Raw genomic sequence first — 20,191 nt, 5'->3', positions numbered from 1 at the left:
TATGCCTAATATTCAATCGCTGCTAGCTTGGTTCAGAGTGGAGCAATTTGACTGAAATTTTCAGCATATTCCTTTACATTATCTAGTTTTTTACTATTATAGTGAGAACTGCCAGCTCTTTATCTAATCTCCCATAATGTATCTTTAAGCGGAAGTTTTTTAATGATGGTTCTTTGATTTTTTCAGGACAAATCATCTAAAGAATTGAAAATTAAATCAACACTAGGAAATGGACTTCTGTATATTCGAGGTCTAGTTGGTCAGCCAGAAGGATTTAAATTTGTTATGTCAATATTCGGATCAGGATTACTTGTTAATCTTCTCAATGTTTTGATTTTTTAAATTTTTTCAGCCATAATTTCTTTCTTTAAATACTCATGTTTATATAATTGTTAGTTGTTTTAGAAATCAGGTGTGATAGTATAATACAGGGTTCTCAAAATATGTAGTCCTAACTGAAGAAATATAACATTAATAAAAAAGACTTGCATAATTAATTTAAATTCTGACTGAAAAATTAATGAAGTAAGAACCCTGTAAATTTAACAACACCTATAATAATGTTTGAAGAATAATAACAATGTAAGTATTGAGGCAAATACCCAAGTTGTATTTATCATCTCACATTTGTCTTCACTCGAATTCCAACAACTTCCACAATATTTAGTTGCTTTGCTATGCCACCACTTCACATGTTCATTAATGATCTCTCTTTCAAATGCATCTTTCTGTGTCTGGCAAATGTGGGGGTTGTAACCAAAGCATTTAAGATTATAAACCTTGTCGTGCCTGTGGCCGTTAGTTAAATCCTTCAGCTGTACATTACAAAAGTAGAATTCTGAGCCAAATTTGTCTGACTGTAGAGTCCTGCACATCAACATTGATATTTACTTCTTTTGGGAATATTTAAGGAGATCCCTGGCTGTTACCATTTGTTTGTATTTTAATATCTACTGAAGGGAAATGTCGGTCAATGTAAATAAACAAACAAGCTGCCCTTGCTGTAATGTTCTTTGATCCAATGCATTTCTCATTGTGTTTTCACACAGATTATGGAGAATAGCTATTATGGCACTTGGTGAGGATTTGTTTATTACGGTGACGAGCAGTTCCTTTTGTAAAAGCACTGCCAGCGTATTAAGTAAAGGTGAAGTGATCTGTTCTTCAGGTTGTTCATTCTTGAAACTGTTTTAATACTAGATAATAAGATATAAATATCTGTGGGATTTCTTCTGAGTGTTGAGCAAAATTGATCAGCCAACTTACGAGAAACTTTGTCCATACTTTGTAGATTTCTCTGTCTTAATATTGTTTTTAAATGTTGTTGTGTAGTTGGTTGTAATGGTTTTTCGATATAAAGTAAACAATCCATATATTTTTCAATATAACTTAATCCACAATTGTAAATTAATAAATTGATGTAAAAATGAGGACCAAATCAAAGTAACAAAAATTTATTAGTCAGATGAATTCCTCAATTGAAAAATGGTATCAAGTGTTCTAAAAAGAGTAAGCCTACCCTGAATGTGTACGACACCCATCAATACTTACTTATACTGCTAACTGCAGAAATTACGTGATTGGAGCTTAAGATGGTAAATTTCTAATGAAGCATTGTGAATGATATAGGGTAAACTGACCTGAGAAAAATTGATCTTTTTATTTGACAAGTTTCAAATTTAATTTTATATTAAGATTTTATATTAGAAATAGATCTTTGTTAATGTTTCTGGAAATAGTTTTCGTGCTGTGTTTTATTAGAAGATTAACTATATGGATTTTTGCCACAAGCAGCATTTCTCTTTTCCATGAATTGTACACTAGTCTTCCAGTGGTGGAAATATAATTTTCAGAAAGTTAGAAGAAATATTATAGTATGCTTTGTGCTTCAAATTGAAGATAAATCTTTTTCATGAGTTTGTAAAGTGTCTTATTTCTTTCTTTCGACTGTATCTAGCTCTGGCAGCTGACTACAGGTAATTTAAAAGCACCTTTTTTTTTTGTCATTTATTTTATAAATCTCTACAGTGAAGAATGATCTGGTATCATCCATGTACTACATTTTTGTTAATTGATTTTATAAACTATTTGTTTATACTTAGAGCTTTAAAATATTTTTTGCTTTTGCATATCTGATTTATTTGATGCATGTAACAATATTTAGTTGTTAGTTAACATTTGGCATGAAGAAAACTATTTCTAATTAGGCCACATATCTTGCTAACTAAGTCCATATCAGAGATCAAGTGTTTTGGAAATATTTGCTAGTCTGAACTACAGTGCATTTCAGTTGAATGGCTTAACAAAATTTCCAAACCCATCAACAAAGTGATTTTGAGAAAAAAAGGTTGAAATGTGGCTGAATTGGTAAACACTTGAATATTATAGTAGAGTCATTTATTACAAAGGATAGGACAAAATTAGAAATAATTTTCACCATATTGATAATTATCATATTATGTCTCAATTCTCAAGCTTAATAAAGTGAAAGTATCCCTGAGAACATTTAATTTCAGAGTAGATATATCAAGGAATGTTTTTTTTAAAGGGACATTCCATTAGTTTAAATGTAGCATGCTTTAAATCCATTATTATATTGTACAGTGTATGTTTTAAAAGAATTACTGACTTATTACCATACTTGTAGATAAAATTAAATAATAAAGTGAGTTTGATAAAATATAAACAGAAACGCATCTTGTTATATGTATAACTAGAAGAATGCCCGGCTTCGCTCGGAGGTCATAACCCCAAAACCGGAAGTGGTAGACTAACGCCACCTGGCCTATGTTACTCCCCGGTCCGAGCTACCCCTATACCCCAAATTTCAGACTCGGGGCAGACCTAGTGTAGCCGCCAACCCCGAACAGACAAACAGACAAACGACAGTCACAAATATTAGTATAGAATAGATGAACAAATCTTTAACAGCAGCACAACATACTGAAAAAAACACAACAGTAATGAATACCTTATTTATTGCACAAGCCTTAGAAGTTGTCACTGCTTCTAAGCAAATGGCAGTTTAACACAAACCATCAGAAGATGGAGCATGGTCACACCTTTGTTGTGTGTTAAGAGTTTTCCATAATTTTTAATAGTTTTTGAGACTAAATCCAATTGTATCCATGGGAATAAAAATATTTAATATTTTTAAAATGGCATACGGCATCACTTCAGTGGTATGTTCTTGTATGTAGTTTCGCAAAGAGATTCTTCTCCGGAATCTACACCCACCCCAAAAAAGCAAAAGGCACCACATCAGCATTTGACTTTTGAGTGTCTCTGCTGCACATGGCATTATCTGTATGTTGTATGTCTTTTGATTGGTTTAGGGTCATGGTCTACTTTTGCCATGCCCTCCATCCTACACCACTGACAAGTGAGAACACAAGAAAATCACGAACTTTCTCGGCCAACACTGGAATCAAACACAGGACCTCCAGGTTAGCGAGCCAACGTCTTACTCACTAAGCCACTGCGTGAGATTGTCTCATGAGACACCAGCAACCAGAAATCGGTGTTGTTTGTGCTGGCTGTTTTGTTGATAGATTGCCAATCATCCTTGGTGTGTACAGGTGATAACCTCAATCAAATAAAAATATCTAATAATAAAAAAAGATTTCAACAGTTTTAATTATAATAAGATAACAAAAATATTTAACATTACATATGAATCTTTAAACAGTAAATATTATTTTTAAAACAATTATTTATAAATTAAACACATTAAAATCTATATCTAAAATCAATATTTTCTATGATTTGGAAATTACTCTGTGCCCTAAATATAACAGATTTTAAGAAGCAATATAATCTTTGGTCTGGGTTAAAAGGAAAAATTGTCCACTTGGCTACATACAGATATAACACAGCATATCAACATATAAAATGCAATAATCAGTCTAATTTGGCAAGAAAAACTATTATGGCAAACGTATAAAAACCTAAGAAAGTTCAAATGGATTTTGACAAGATGGCAAATGTATAAAAACCGAAGATAAGTTAAAATGGATTTTGACGTATCTAGTATTTAGACATCATCTTAATTTCAAGCTAAGCCATTAATAATAAAACATCAATAAAAATTCAACAAATTTGTATATCATTTAATTAAATTTTGGCAATAAATGGCTCGGAGTCTGTCCAGAGCTGGTGCAAAATTCTCTTGATAGTATCGAGTAGCCTCGTAAAATGATACAGCCGTTTCCCATTGGTTCTGAAAATAGAACAATAATTCATGTTTAATAATACACTATATTACGGTCTAACCAGTTGTAAACAGGTTTCTGTTAGCTTACAAGTCTGGCCAGAGGGAAAGTAATGGGTTAAATCCAAGTGAAAAATCTAGTAATATTACTAGATCACAGCAAAATATATCCTTTGTGAAGTTGTCCAAAGGTATCACAATTATAGAAATTAAATGGGGTTTAACATACTACTTTTCTGCACCAACTGGGCTAATGAAGACGGGTGTATGTCATACTGTTGACTATGAGGGAAATTTTGCCCAGACAGTGGCCTTATGGCTTACTCGTATTGCGAATTCAAACTGTCAAATATTCTTTTACGCGTCCACAGGACCTCGGTTTTTCATCTCTTCTGAACAACTAGACGCTGACCATGGCAAGCCCTTGCAAGAGGAAAAGATGCTGCAAATTTCTAGTCCAAAACTGGGAGCGAAACCTGGCCCTCGTGATGAGTGAGCTAGAGCTATCATAATTACAGGTTATACACAGATAACAGTAAGGAAGTAAATGAAATGAAATGGGGTTTAACATCCTACTGTTCTGCTCCTATACTGGGCTAAGGAAGACGGGCATACCCCATACAGTGTGCTATGAGGAAAATTTTGCCGGGGCAGCGGCACTATTGCCTACTCTTATATCGAATTCCAACTGCCAAGGGATCTTTTACGTGCATTCCAATGTATACACGGGACCTTGGTTTTTCGTCTCATCCAAAGGACTAGACAGCTGTCCTTGTCAGGAAGGAAACCGGGTAGAAAGTGTGACAGTAAAGTACATACCAATGCAGCGTATATATTGCCAAGTGTAAAATATAATATAGGTAAAGATGGCTGTACTTCTAGAGCCAAATCCACTATCACGATGGCATTATTAAAATATCTCCCTTGTAGCAATATATTAGCATAACCAATTAACACTAAGTCCTGTAAATAACATATACATGTTATGTAATTTATTTAAATTTTATATTAATTACATTTACGATGTCAATGTCAAAGAAAAGGAAAGGAAAGGAATGAAATGAAATGAAATCTAATGGGGTTTAACATTAACATCGCTAATGGAGTCTTTTCGATTGTCAAGACATTACTCTGTTAAGTTCAATCATTTCCAGATAAGTATTTAGGGTTTTATGGCTATGGTCTAGGGTATGTTAGGTGAATTTTGTCCAAACAGTGGCATTTACGTCTACCAACTATTACAAATCTGTACTAAAACATTTTATTCCTGTTTTCCAATATCTCAAACTGTAATTTGGTACCAGCGGAATAGTTCCTGATAAAAATTTATGTAGCACCAAATATATATAGTAAAAATATAGATGTTAAAGAGAAATAATATCTTATTTTAAGCCCTCTTGCTTGGACCAGTCTCACTGTCACCATACTTTTCGGAGGTTACAAAAAGAGACTATAATGTAATGTTGGTATAAAAGAAATGAAATGAAATGGGGATTAATGTCCTAATGTTCTGCTCCGACTGGGCTAATGAAGAAGGGCATACGCCATACGCACTACAGCCTACTCTTATATCAAATTCCAACTGCCAAGGGATCTTTTATGGCACAGCAATATTTACATGGGACCTCAGTTTTCCGTCCCATCCAATCGACTAGACAGCTGTCTTTGTCAGGCCCTCCATCTGCATCACTGACAAGGGGAAACCACACTGGAAAATCCCAATAAACTTTCTCGGACAACACCGAGAGCAAACCAATGTTGGTATAAACTTACTGAATACTGTCTAGGAACATGTGACAACGCCAATCTATAACAATCAAAAGCTTTCTCAATATCACCTTCAACTCTCCAGTACAATCCTGCAGCAGATGCAGCCACCCATGATGTCTTATTCTATAAATAAATAAACACAGAAATATTCATCATGGTAGACATATATATTAGTTGTGTAAACATAATGTTGATAAATACACAAATCATTTATTATTGGAATGAAAAGGAATAGGGTTTACTGTCTCATCAACACAATAATTTGGTCATTATGAGAAAAACATGTCAGAGGTGGGAACAAGTCGTGTCCCAAGTCGCTGACTTTAGTACTGAGTTCCAGTTGCTAGTTCATCAAATGTGTCAGCAATTCATGGAGAATAAGGTAAGTTAGAGTTATCCCCTCTCACCGAGACTTAAGTCCTAAGCTCTTTCAAGCCGAGAGTCATCACGACTGCCGAGTCTAGTCTCAAGTCGCAATAGATATTTTACATTGAGTCGCAAGTCGAGTCATTGATGCGACTTGAGTTCCAACCTCTGACATATACTAATTTTTCATGTGCAATGCAAGATCAGAGAAATTGGCCCAGGCAGAGTCATACCTGCCAATTCTTTTTCGATTACAATCTATGTCAAGAGTTCTGTTAAGTGCATGTCATCCTAACAGATGAAAGTCCAGGCTTGAAAAATCCTGATGAAATATTTGTCTTATATTTACATGTTCCAAGATTTGAAATATTTTGTATTTATTGATTTTGAATTTGATTATATTTTAGGATCAATCAATAAATGAAATGGGGTTTATCATCCTACTGTTCTGCTCCGACTGGGCTAATGAAGACGGTCATATGCCATGCAGTGTAATATGAGGGAAATTTTGCTTGGACAGCGGCACTACTGCCTATTACTATATCAAATTCCAAGTGCCAAGGGATCTTTTACGTGCATGCCAATGTGTACACGGGACCTTAGTTTTTCGTCCCATCCGAATGACTAGACAGTTGTCCCGTTGAACTTTCTCAGATCAATTAATACCAATACATTTACATCAATTTTAATCAGCATCTGATACATTTATTTTGACAGATAATTTCAATTACTATAAGGGATACAGTTTGTTTCAGAAACTAAAGTTTGTACCCTTTGTAAAGCTAATGCTATTCTGTTAGCTACAACTTGTACTGGTTCAATCTCACCACTCAAACTCTGTAAAACCTGTAAATAGAAACAATCACTACAATAATCAGGCAATGCACATAACCAATGGAGGGTGTTTAGGGAAGGACCTCTTTGATCAAATCCAGAATTCTATTTTTACTGTTCATTAGAAATATCTCAGTTTCTGTCAAAATGTATAATAGATTTACAGTACCTAATTTACTTCAAAAGAAGATATGTCTTACATAAGCCAGATGTAGGAAGAAGTCCCAAGTCACTGCACCTTAAGTCCAAGTCGAGTCCCAAGGCTTCACAAAGTCCATGGCCTGTTCAAGTCGCCAGTTCATCAAATGAGTCGGCAATTCATCATGATTAAGGCAAATTAGAGTTATGTCCTTAGATCTTTCAAATCAAGAGCTATCACAACTGCCCAAGTCTCTATAAACATTTCAAGTGGAGTCACAAGTCAGGTCTTTGATGGGATTTTAGAAGGACTGGATCCTGAATCGCGGGACTCAAGTTCTCATTCCTGAGACGAACATAAAAATATGCAGCTTACCTCTTGAAGTCCAGTCTCTGCTTTATATTGTATTTGATTATTAATATTAACTAAATGATCTCTAGCCAACTGAGGTATAATATCATCTTTTGAACACTCAGGTTCATCTAAATTATGTTTAAATACTGTATTATAATCCATATACTCATGTATACTGAAAAATATAATCATATACTCATGTATACTGATACCGAAATACATAATAATACATGTATTATACTCATGTATACTGAAATACACAATAAAATAATCTTGTATACTGAAATACATAATGATAAACTCTTTTATACTGAAATACATAATGATAAACTCTTGTATACTGATGTATACAGAAACATCTAATAATATACAGTAACCATATATTCCTATATACAGAAATTTATCAACATATACATAGTATAACAGTTCAAAAACAATGTGGGTGGGTAAGATCCATTAGAGTTTGGTATTTTACTAATGGACGAAACTCCATTCAAGTTACAGATAATTATGTTCTGTTGCAGTTCTGTTACAGTACTGCCAGTGCAGATAACAGATGAGTCCATTGGCATGATTTCAATCCAAAGCTTATAGAGTAGGGTTATCTGCTAAATTTCATGGGCTTTTTCCGGACCCTTATGTAAGAGAAGTATTGTTACTTGTTAGTCCCAATTTGATTAAAATACAGATCTATATTTTGTTTCATTTTTTTATACTTTCGATGGCCTACACTACATGAAGATCTGACAAGTTTTACTGGAAGGTAGCATCAGAGGTCATGCGAACGGCTTTTGACCCTATGATGTCCGACATTGATTAATGTAACAGACCGTTTCATTGGCTAATCCCTCACTTCAAACCAAAATGCTGGTAATATAACAACTCTTCCAGATCCTAGTGTAGTAAAGACAAGTAAAATGAAATTTTGAACTATAAAAAAACAAAACGAAATAGGATCTGTGTTTTAATCAGATTGTGTTAGTCCCAAAATGACCCAGTTTGTGTTAAATGGGCGTACAAGCATGGGATTGAAAGCCCCACTCTTTAGGCCAATTGGCCACCCCCAAGTAAAGGAAGAAAATCGACCAAAGCTAAATTATATTTACAGCAATAGTACATTATTTTGTGGGACAAGTATAGACAAGAGTTTAGTCCGATCTATAGCCTGTTGTTTAAGAGAGTAGACAAATATTAATAATGATGGCTTACTTGATTTGTTTGGCTTCAAAAGCTAAATGAGTACTTTGAAAGAGAGAAAAATCTATAAAGGTTGATTCTTCACAGCGTAAATCTTTTTCATCTAATACCTTACGTTTAAACATCGGCCATAATGTTATACCTAAAATGTACCAGCAATCAACCAATTTTATATAAAATAAAGGTATTTTGGAGGGTTACAACACAAAACACAGTGGCGGCGCCAGCTGTCGGTGATTGGAGGGGCAAATCTGGGGCAGGCCCAAGGTTAAGGGGGCAAAGGCACGAGCTTCAACTAGGGGTAGGGGAGCCTCCTCCAGAAAATTTTGAAAAACAGGTTGCCGGAAATGCAGTATTTTAGGCACTGATCATTGAGGTAAAGTGTCAAACGAACGGACTTGCGAATCTCGACGAAGCCCACTCACGAGCGTCAAAGTAGGGAGTCCTTATGGAGGGTATGGGGGACCTCCCCCAGAAAATTTTGAAAAATAGACTGCCGGAAATGCTGTCTGGCAGTATTCAGTCAGGCACCGATCTTCGAGATAAATAGATCGGACCAGATACCGTCTGTTGCATAATCACTAGTTTATCCGACCAGAGAACAAAATGTCAAACAAACAGACTTGCGAACCTCAATGAATTCCCCTTGTGAGCGCCAAAGTAGCGAGTTCATTTGGGACCTCCCCAAGAAATTTTGGAAAATAGACTGTCGGAAATGCTCTACAACATGCAAGTTTATGACTGAGTGGGGATGTGGGATTTATTCGCCGAAGGTGTTGATTACCGAAATGTATCACAAATACTTTTTTTCATTGGGGGGGCAAACAGGGGGCAGACCAGATTTGGAGCCGCCACTGACTAAACATCTAAAATATCTAAATAAAATTCATTTCTTAACACTTAAATAGTGAATGAAACAGTCTCAACACAGGAAAGGCACATCTTTTTATATGTAGGGATAATAACTTACAGAATTTCAAAAGGAACCACCTAAATATTGATAGGCGTACAATGCAAAATTTTGAAGTTGGGGCCCAGGAGGCAGGTTAACAAAGAGAGACCCGTGGCAGTCAATAAAATTATGATGCAAGAAATTGAGGTGACTCTAAACTCACGGCCACTCACAGCCTTGACAGTCGTGTCTAGAAAGGTCAAGGTTTACTTACTACTAGATATATCTTGTGTATCGATTTGATCTTCAGCTACTTGTACCTCTGGTTGTTGTGGTTGTTGAGAGGGTTGTTTACTTGTTGTTAAGGTACAGTGAGTTACCCGCCCATCTGTCTCTCCTTCACCATCAAAATAACGTAACTCTATGTTAATATTACTTGTGGCCAGTTCTTCACTCTGAATAAATAAAATAAAAAAATACAATATTACAATATCAAACATATAATTGTTTTTAGAAAATAAGAATAAAGCAGGGGTGAGTATAGCTCCCATTAACAATAAATATATAAATGTAGATAACGATGACAGTTGCTAAAATGCAACACTAAATTAAAGTAAGTCTGGACATAAGGACACTGTCACAGACTTTGTCCAGAACAAATTATCACACAACATTTATATACAAGCCTGGACTTAACACACCTGTCAAGTACAAATTATCACACAAAGTATATATTATAAAACACGGCAATACTATATACCAGAAAACACCGAAAAACACTGGAAAACAACCGGAAAACAACCCGGAAAATACCATTTTATACTGAATACCAGAAAACCACTAAATACCCGAAAAAACACTAAATACCCGAAAATACCCTAAATAGATAACCCGGAGCCTGGTTAGGGTAAGGGTTAGGGTTAGTTTCCGGTTTATAGTATAGCCCTTCTCCGGGTTACCTATTTAGTCCGACAGTTTTCCAGTGTATATAGTATAGCCCATAAAACACGGTGTGATAATTTGTGTCTGACTATATCTGTGACAGGTGCCTTCTGTCTAGGCTTAGATTGTGCTGATGACATCACAGTCAGAATCAGTTCTAGCACCTGTCAATTTCAACAGATAGAAACACGACAAATGCTACACTTTCATTCATAAAATAAACAAATTTGACCGATTTACTGAAGACATTGCCATTTTCCATGATGGAAGGGACATATTGAAAAATATGGTAGTCTTAATGATGTCGATCAATCTTTAATTGTCCGTGAGGACCTTGAATGATTCTAGTTACTGTCATCATTATCTATTCGTTATTAACCACATTAGTCAGCAGACCCTAACCTTGGTTTTACAGTTAAGCAAGCCCCAGTGTATTAATCTAGACATTATGATTCAACATGAGTGGGCTATTATTATAAAGATAATTAACTTCAACATGAGTGGGCTTTTATTATAAAGATAATTAACTTCTTGATAAGTTTGTTTCATAAATATCAAAGCCTATTTGATGTCACAATACACATGCATGTCAATGTATATAATCTATGGGGTTAAAAGAAGTGTTAATATTCTATTAATATTTATACAAATTCCATGCTTAAGTGTATTTTTAACAACAATAAAAATCACAATACAAAAAAAACATAATGCAAATTTTGTATTAATAAAAACAAAAAAATAAAAATGGAAAGAAAAAAGAATAAAACAATTAAACATGAAATGTGACAACAACTATGTTATTAATTCAAGTGATTTTTAATCCATTGCAAACTACAATATTGTGGAAGTTGAACCTCTAAAAGGAAAATTTTCATTATATCATACTGTATGGCATATGCCTGTCTTCATTAGCAGAAAAGTAGGAAATTAAACCCCATTTCATTTTATTTCATATTATTGCAGTTTGCAATGGATTCCAATGTTCTATTTGACTTAATTTTTCATTTTTTTTCATTCCACTTCATCTTGTTGTGACGATATTTCTTTATAAGGTGCATTCAGTAGTATTAAGGTTTTGATTGGTTGACTCCAGATCAACCTACCAATTAAAACCTGTGATATACAAAATTCCTTGAAATCTTATGAAAGGCTTTGATTATCAAGATATTTTATTTTTTGTCATCAGAGGATAATAAATGGAGTCTGAAATAGCATCGGCTTTATCCAAATTAAACAGCCCTAATAAGTAATAATATATATGTGTAGAGTTCTTGTTCTTATATTTTGTCAGTTAAATAGTGTTTAGAATATGAAATGCCATATTCCTCTAAGTCAGCGAAGATAGTGTACAGTCGTGCACATGACATCTGTCTATTACTCTCAGAATTATATCCCTTTGACATTTTAAAGTGACGTTTACACACTACAACCAATCCATACAATTATCCTCTTTAATGGATGTAACCCTATTGGCAACTGAATTAGAGTATCTACTAACTAACTCTGTATAGGAAACATGAACTGTTGTGGAATCTGTGGCATCAAAACCACATCTTTACAATTTCATATTTTTTAAGAAAGTCAAAACATATTTATGTCTATGACTTTTGCTCAATAGGTTGTCAACTCACTATTATACGATCATAGGTTATCCTTCTCACACTTAAAAATCTTCACACCGGAAATAATAACACAATTACCTCCCTTGTTTTCCTATTCCCCACCATGGAATAGCTATCTTCAAACGTTCGAATTTGAAGTTGAAAATGATATTTTTGCCAATTTCTCAACTGGCAATAGTGAATTATAGGATTAATAGGATTATTCTTTAACAAGGTAGGACTGTTTATAGATACCATCTATTTTAGGGCTTTATTTTAATACATTTTAAAAATAAAACTTAAAAATATGAAATTGTAACTTTAAGCAAGCTCTGTTTTATTGTCAAATGTGCATTTAATGGAACAATGATTTTCACTGGCATTTGTGAGCACATGGGCAATTATTCAGTCATCATACACTGAATACCCCAAATCTGAACAAAAATAAAAGCTAGGTGATATTGACATGCATCAATACAGCCATGCAAAAATATAAATCTAAAACCTGGTTAAACATTAAACATAAAATGGTTAAATACAACATATCTCTCAGTTTAACCAGGTTGTTGATATTAGATTGCAGAGCAGATCTCATGATGTCACCAGATTTCACTGCAGATCTCATGATTTAACAAGATTTCACAACAGATATCAATGTTTAACCAGCTTTCACTGCAGATCTCATGATTTAAAGAGTTTCCACTGCAGGTCTCATGAATTAACCAGATTCCACTGCAAAAATCATGTTTTAACCAGATTTCACTGCAGATTATCAATATCATATTTATTCAGCTTTCACTGCAGACATCATGATTTAACCAGATTTCACAGCACACCTCTAATACAACAAATATAACTCTGTATACTATCTAATGGTATGTATGATCCAATTAAAATCTGATTCTTAATTTTTCACCAATTTTAATTAGATATATTATATGCATATAATAACTAAGGGACCATCGCACAATTTCAACAATTGTGTTTTAATGAATAAACCGCAGAACTGGGACAGTGAATGGAACGACAACGACCATAGCATATGATAAATCAAATGTTGAATCATGGGTGGAAATATGTCAACATTTTCATACTCTGTGGGTGGGCAGGTGGGTGGGTGATTCGAGATCTATCTGCGGGTTATTCGAGTGGATGCATGTGTCGAAATTTCACAACTGTCCCTAAGCAATAAAATATTCACATACACAACAGTTATGACAAGCTACTGTCTCTACAACATATATCTAAATTTAAATTGTTAGTCAGCCTTTAATACACTGCCTAAAAAATATGCTTTTTTAAAAAATAATACAAATTTTTCAGGCAAGTAATGACATAATACAAATTTTTGCAGGAAAGTATTGACAAAAGATAAATTTTTCAGGAAAGTATTGACAAATTTACCCTTCAGCACTCAAAGGTTTAAAAGATTGACTACCCCTTTCAGAATTTTATAATGAAGAACAGTTTCACAAAATTCAATAGGTATTTTCCCCACATTTTAATTTCTAAGAGTCTACACACACTAACAGGATAAGCTAAAGTTAGTGATAAATAATCAAATTAGTAATTAACTAATAAAGAAGTTTACTAAATACATTTAAAAAGAACAATGTGAGCTTTAACAGGTACATTTTCTCATCTTCACAGCATCAAGCATACTAAACTTAGCCTGTCTGTTTACAGTTAGCTCCACCTGAAAACAGACACTAAGCTAGATGGTCGACATTTTAAGTCCTAAGTATACTTCGAGAATTTTGTTAAGTATTTATTCTGCTTTTATTTAATAAAATATGCAGAATGAGCACCAGAATGCAGAATGAGCACCAAGGTGTTATGAAAGATATGTCAGTTTTTGTATTTGTTTTCATTTTTGTATTTTTATGTCATTTCCAATTACACTTCAGGACAGTCTTAAAGCAGTTTTCAATAGACCTGATCAGTAAAACCTTTTTCTGGCCAAGAATAATTTTAACTAATCACGGTGCCTTTGTATAGACTTTATAGAGAACAGAGAACTGTTAAAAAGTAGTTAAGATTTTCATGTAGTTTTCAAGCAACTGGACTGGAATAAAGGTCTAAATTTAATCAGATTGGTTATATTAAGTATATAAAAAATTCTGAAAAGGGGTTAGCAAGTGAATGGTGTTGTTGTTAAGAGACATTGATTTTAATGTGCACTGCTATTGGTGTGATTAGTCAGTGTGTCTGTTGATAACAGACTATCCACATAACTTTAATAACTATATTAAAACAATTGACATATGTGATTTATATGGTGTGAAGCCGGTACATTGCCGATGCTCTCCTCTGTCTATGCAGCGAGTAAAGTTAGTAGAAACCCTATTTTTTCGTAGTCCTTGCACAGGTGTGGGAAGGGGGGCCCAAAAATTTGTTTTGCTAAGTCACATAAAAATTCTCTCAGAGTGATATTAAACAAGATATCTTACGAAGCTGTCCAGACAAATCTTCCTCATTGCACATTGTATGGCGTATATAATGCGTGTCTGCATTAGCCCAGTTAGAGCAGAACAGTAGGACGTTAAACCCCATTTCATTTCATTCCTCAGAAATGTCTTGACACTGTGAAGATTAGACTTCTAAGTTAACATACATCTACAATTACATACATATATACATACATAAATATAAAAAAAAATAACATGCTTGATTTAACAAATATGTAAAACAAGAGTCTCTATGATAAGATACAACAGACAGACTAGAAGCATATATACCATGTTTTAACTGTACCCTTGCTGGAAAACTCATCTGTCTTTTCTTTGTTTCTTAGTTCTGTGAAGAATCATTGCAGGAACATTTACTTCCTTCTTTCAATATAATGCATGTTTAACACTACTGCTGGTGTCCTCTTTTTTATTTCTAGTATGAATTCCCTAAAACCTCTAGGCAACATATGAGACCCTATTCACAGAAGTTTAAATTAGGATGTCACAAAACGCTTAAAGGCCCATAACCATTTATGACCAGCTCAAAATGAGATGCATGTCACAGGTCCCTTATTTTAGTTATTAAAAAAAAATGAATTCTACCAATTTCGAGTTTCCAGCATATCTGCCTTCAAAAATGACCTTATTTTTAATTCCTCAAATATCATAGGCCAAAAACTAACAGAATGCCTGAAATTTGCTATGCTTTGCTTGCTATAGTAATTTTCAATAGCTTTTTTCTTAAAATGAATGTTATGAAGTACACCAACTTCAATACTAAATATTTTGTCCTTTTGTCTTAAAGATAAATGCATATATCACATACGAATTTCAAGTCATTAAGGGTCTTTAAATAGATGCATACCGGGTAGTTATATTTAGTAACATTTCCCTTATTAAAATTGAACAAACATAAGGGCTGAAAAATGTTCTTTAGTTTTGTAATTTAGACTAAGTTATATAAACCCTAGTGAGTTTGCTGTTCATGTATAGAAATGAGATATCCTTCAGTCTCTCACTGACAATTCTAAAGCTGTATTAGTAATGGTCAATTTTAATCATTTTTGGACCAGACTTAGTCTACATCATGGTATCTTTAAACATCCTGGGTTTTTTAATTGTTTTGAATTTCAAATTTGTGCTATTTTAAATCTTATTCTAAGGAGTACATATATGTTCAAAATATATCTGATTAAGTTTTTGACCTGATATTGAAACTGTTCAAGAAATAGAATGGGGATTCTTTGCTTCTCCTTTATTTGAATACAGCAGGGCCCTGTTTCTCGAAATCTTAACTAAAGATAAAAACTAAACTTTAGTAGATACTTCAATTTTGATTGGCTAAGCGCTAAAATCAATCTTTAGAATATTATCCAATCAAATTACTAAAATTTGGATTTTATCTTAGTTAAAATTTCGTGAAACAAGCCCCTGATCAAAGAAATAGATTCTGATGGACAACCTTGACTTATCATCAGCTATTATTTCTCATGTATTTTTTTTTTCATTATTACTAGTGCAGTGTTTCAGGCACTCCTATTTTATTGGCACTGACCAAGAGACAAAGAATAAGCAGGAGATCTGCTGGTTTAAATAGAATAATATAATAAATAATAAGCCCAATTACTGTATTATCCACTAAGAAAGAAAGCAACATTCCAAAATCTGGCTTTTTAAGTAGACTGATTAATCTCTAACTCAAAGACAATCCAAATCAGTTGTCAGAAAAACGGACAAATTTGGCATCATCGACCAATAGCAAACGTACTCTTCAGCTAGATAAATTTACAATACCATAAATAAATGGCCAAATATTCAAGTAAATGACTGAATCGGTTAAAAATGATAAGTAACAATCAAGTTTTATGACATAAATAAATTGATTTTATTTTTTCCATATTTTTAGGAAACAAGCCTTTAATGGTTTAATAATAACAGTATATCACAGTTTAACACTGAGTCTGTCATAGGAAAAAGATAAAATAAGACATTATTTTTAAAAGAGAGACAACAAACAAATGATATGTCATTAACAAATTATTACCGTATATTTTAAATGATTTTATTGAAGGGCCACATTCTTTGTGTCTTATATGTTCTGCACATGATCAACAATAATGGAAAAATCTAAGCGAAATTGACGGAATTTAATAGAAAATTTACGTAGATAGGCTTCACCAATGAAATCTTGTTACAGTATTTGGCTTTTTTTATCCTAATTGTATAAAATTTAGATTTACAATCTTGTTCTGGTTATAGTTTCCTGATTTTAACACTACATTGTAATCTCACCTACTTTCTTTTACAGCCTTTTTCTGCCATTGACAGTTCTATTTATATCAATTAGTTGCACTTATATAAGGCTAATATCAGATCCACTCTTGGGTTTTAATTTAAAATTCCAATAATTCACCGCAACATAAAGCTCTGTGTATACCAATACAAACAATTTGATCAACCATAAAGAAGATGTAAACCGAACACTGTCTTCAAAGCAAATATGTGAGAATATCAATGTAGTACAACATCGTATATAAACCAAACTGTGCAATGTGTATTACCATATTAATCAGACTGTTTTACCATACCGTATAGATATGGAAAGACTTTTGGTTTCACTCCACTGAGTATAGTCAATGTTCAGATCTTGATCCATAGATTATGTGCAGAATATTGAACATGAAGAATGTGGCTGTATTTGTAACTGTGTACAAAAAAACTGTTTTATATTCTTGATTAGAGATTTCCATTAATACATAAACAAGCAAGAAAAAGATACAAAAATTTAAGTAAAAACTTATTGAGTTCAAAAACAATTTATATGCCTCCTAAAGCACAGGGCAAAATCTAGAAACCAAAGGGTATCATCATAGCATGTCCCACTGACAGTATTAAAGTCATTTGCTATAATGCAGTGTCTCAAAATTGGCTATAAAAGTTACAATCATAACCGGGTTCAAATCTCGGTGTGATATCTTGACGTTAGATTTACATCTGTATCAAATATTAATTTACAATCAAAACTTTCAACATAATCATAGATTTAAAAAAGATTGTAAGTTTCTAACAAAGATCACAAGCTGCAACAAAATCATAAATTTGAATAAAGATCATAAATTTAAATAAAGATCATAATTTTGAATAAAGATCATAATTTTGAATAAAGATCATAAATCTTAAGTTCTATCATTTGATGAATACATAATTCATGTATAGAACCTCAAAAACAAACAATTTCTATATGTCAAGTCTCCATTGTTTTGGGGGGTTTTTAAAATAGGACAAAGACATTTTTTCTTTTATATCGATTTAATCCGAACCGCTATTCTCCATATTAAGTGGTTTTCGTCGTGTCTGAGAAACAGACTTTGTTGATGGGGTGGGGGAGGGGGAGGCGGACAGAGAGGGGGTGTCTAACTGTTTATAATTTAATACACTGCTTGTTGTACTATGGAATGTTAATTAATTACATGTATGTTCCATATTTTATTTCTGAACAAAGAAAGTGAAATAAGCACCATTATTTCCTGGCTAACATATTATCTATATGTTGACCGTTAAAGAAAAATAAAAACTACATTATATAAATCTAAACAAAGCTTAAAAATTTTTTTAGTTTCATTGTTCATAATTCTGATGGTTTTTCTATGGTCTCTTGTCTTGAACTAGATATATTTATAGACAGCGTACCTGGTTACTCTTCTTTAAACATCTGATACCACTTCACTTTACCTACAGATTTTTATTTTACTTTCATATTTAATTCAGAGTTTTACTGTAACATAGACCAGATATTATTGTGTCCAAACACTTGTTTTCATTAATATAAAGTTTAGAAGTGTGCAATTCATATCAAAATATGGATAGCAATATTAACCCATTTTTTGACAATAGCGAACGAGTTCGCACCGAGCATTATGTATTGCAACTATTTTCAAACAATCAAAATCAAGGAAATTTTAATTTTGACCTCCAGTAGTTATACAAACAGAATTAAAAACAATGAAATAAACAAATCTACACTGGTACTAAAATGAAGAGATATAAAATTCTAAAAAAACTTTGCAAATATAAGCTGATTTATAAAAACACATCTATACTAGTATTCATAAAAGGTGTTACTGCATATTAGCTTTTAACAGTAAAAATGTATGAATTAAAAAATACAATTAAGATATCATTAATTAATTAATCAATTACTTTTAAAAAATGAGGAGCTGAAATTTAACGAGTTCTGTTAAATCTGGCACAAATAAAATATACAGGACATTAATTTATTAAATAGAATAAAAAAATCAAACTTTTTAAGTAGGCTATTCTCTTTTTTTATTATAATAATCATCTTATTATTTTCCCATTGTTCATGAAATCTATCAAAATCACAATTTTGTATGCAATCTGTATGTCCCTTCACCCATTGCTGCGAATCTCATAAGATACAAGCGAAAGCTGGGGTAGATTCAAGCTGTAACACTTACATATGATCTATATTCGTCTTGGTTACATCCGGGAGATTTCGTCCCATCGCTGAATATTATGCATTCTCCTTCCTCCACATGGATATCACTTGCGGACTGTACGAATATTAACTTTTGATGAAGAACGCCATCAACAAACTCTAGCTTTATGTGGGGTTTCTTCTGATCTGGCTGTAAGAAACAAAAAAAAAGACAATATAAGCAAACAAAGTCATAAAAGTGAAGTTGATATCTCTTATGGGCATAAATGAACCAAATAATATTAATACATTTTAAATATATTTTGAAAATATTTCAAACCTCATAAACTAATCGCAACAAAGTACAAATATTTTTCATTTAATTTAAGATATTGATAACTTATTTAAAGGGCAAACATTATTAATTTTTAACAATGATGAAGATGACCAATGAAGAAGGTATTTAGAAATAAGGTGTGTTATCTAATTTAACATTTAATTGTTTGTGTAAAAGATGAGCTAATAAAGCATATTTCTTTTTAATCCATTTCTTTTAAACTAAAGCCAGTGAACTAATAATTAGGCCAACAGTTCTATGTGATAAAGCTTAATAATTAAAGGGGGAGTTGTAGTTGAATGCTACTGATTATAATTATGAGGAATGGGAGAGAACTCTACTCAAGCCATGGATAGCTCATGCAATGAATGAACTGGGGGTGGGGAAGTCATACACAGTTATAAATGTAAGTATATTAATAATAATAATAAACAATTCATCAAACAAATTAATAAATAAACACTGCCAAAACAATATTTTAACAATTTTCTACATATTATTGACAAACATTTAAAGATTGTTTACATATATCTCAAAACTCAAAAATATATACCATTGTAAAGGTTGTTACCATGTAGATAAGCAAATATAAGTATTTTAAAAAACCTAGGGAACGAATGAGCTGATTTGTGCAAAAAAGGTAACAGAACCATTAACAATA

The 20,191-nt window shown here is 32.8% G+C and overlaps 2 protein-coding genes across 5 annotated transcripts in view; one reads left to right on the top strand and one right to left on the bottom strand.

Moving 5' to 3' along the window:
• The window catches only part of LOC126823424 (lipase maturation factor 2), a 30,985-nt gene extending 28,299 nt beyond the window's left edge, over nucleotides 1–2,686 (top strand). For both annotated transcript variants that reach the window (XM_050552261.1, XM_050552260.1), the window contains exon 15: nucleotides 187–2,686. In XM_050552261.1, the coding sequence (XP_050408218.1) occupies nucleotides 187–342 (156 nt within the window). In that variant the 3' untranslated portion in view covers nucleotides 343–2,686. The remainder of the gene's footprint in view (nucleotides 1–186) is intronic.
• A 931-nt stretch (nucleotides 2,687–3,617) lies between these two features.
• LOC126823398 (tetratricopeptide repeat protein 17) overlaps nucleotides 3,618–20,191 on the bottom strand; it is a 52,389-nt gene continuing 35,815 nt past the window's right edge. For all 3 annotated transcript variants that reach the window (XM_050552214.2, XM_050552215.2, XM_050552216.2), the window contains 8 exons: nucleotides 19,234–19,404; nucleotides 10,037–10,217; nucleotides 8,883–9,012; nucleotides 7,695–7,848; nucleotides 7,118–7,192; nucleotides 5,984–6,103; nucleotides 5,030–5,173; nucleotides 3,618–4,219 (listed from right to left, as the gene is read on the bottom strand). In XM_050552214.2, the coding sequence (XP_050408171.1) occupies nucleotides 4,106–4,219; nucleotides 5,030–5,173; nucleotides 5,984–6,103; nucleotides 7,118–7,192; nucleotides 7,695–7,848; nucleotides 8,883–9,012; nucleotides 10,037–10,217; nucleotides 19,234–19,404 (1,089 nt within the window). In that variant the 3' untranslated portion in view covers nucleotides 3,618–4,105. The remainder of the gene's footprint in view (nucleotides 4,220–5,029; nucleotides 5,174–5,983; nucleotides 6,104–7,117; nucleotides 7,193–7,694; nucleotides 7,849–8,882; nucleotides 9,013–10,036; nucleotides 10,218–19,233; nucleotides 19,405–20,191) is intronic.

This window comes from Patella vulgata, chromosome 6 (assembly GCF_932274485.2).
Source record: "Patella vulgata chromosome 6, xgPatVulg1.2, whole genome shotgun sequence".
NCBI lineage: Eukaryota > Metazoa > Mollusca > Gastropoda > Patellidae > Patella > Patella vulgata.
The sequence above is the reverse complement of the archived record's forward strand: the minus strand, read 5'-3'. Positions and strand labels throughout refer to the sequence as shown.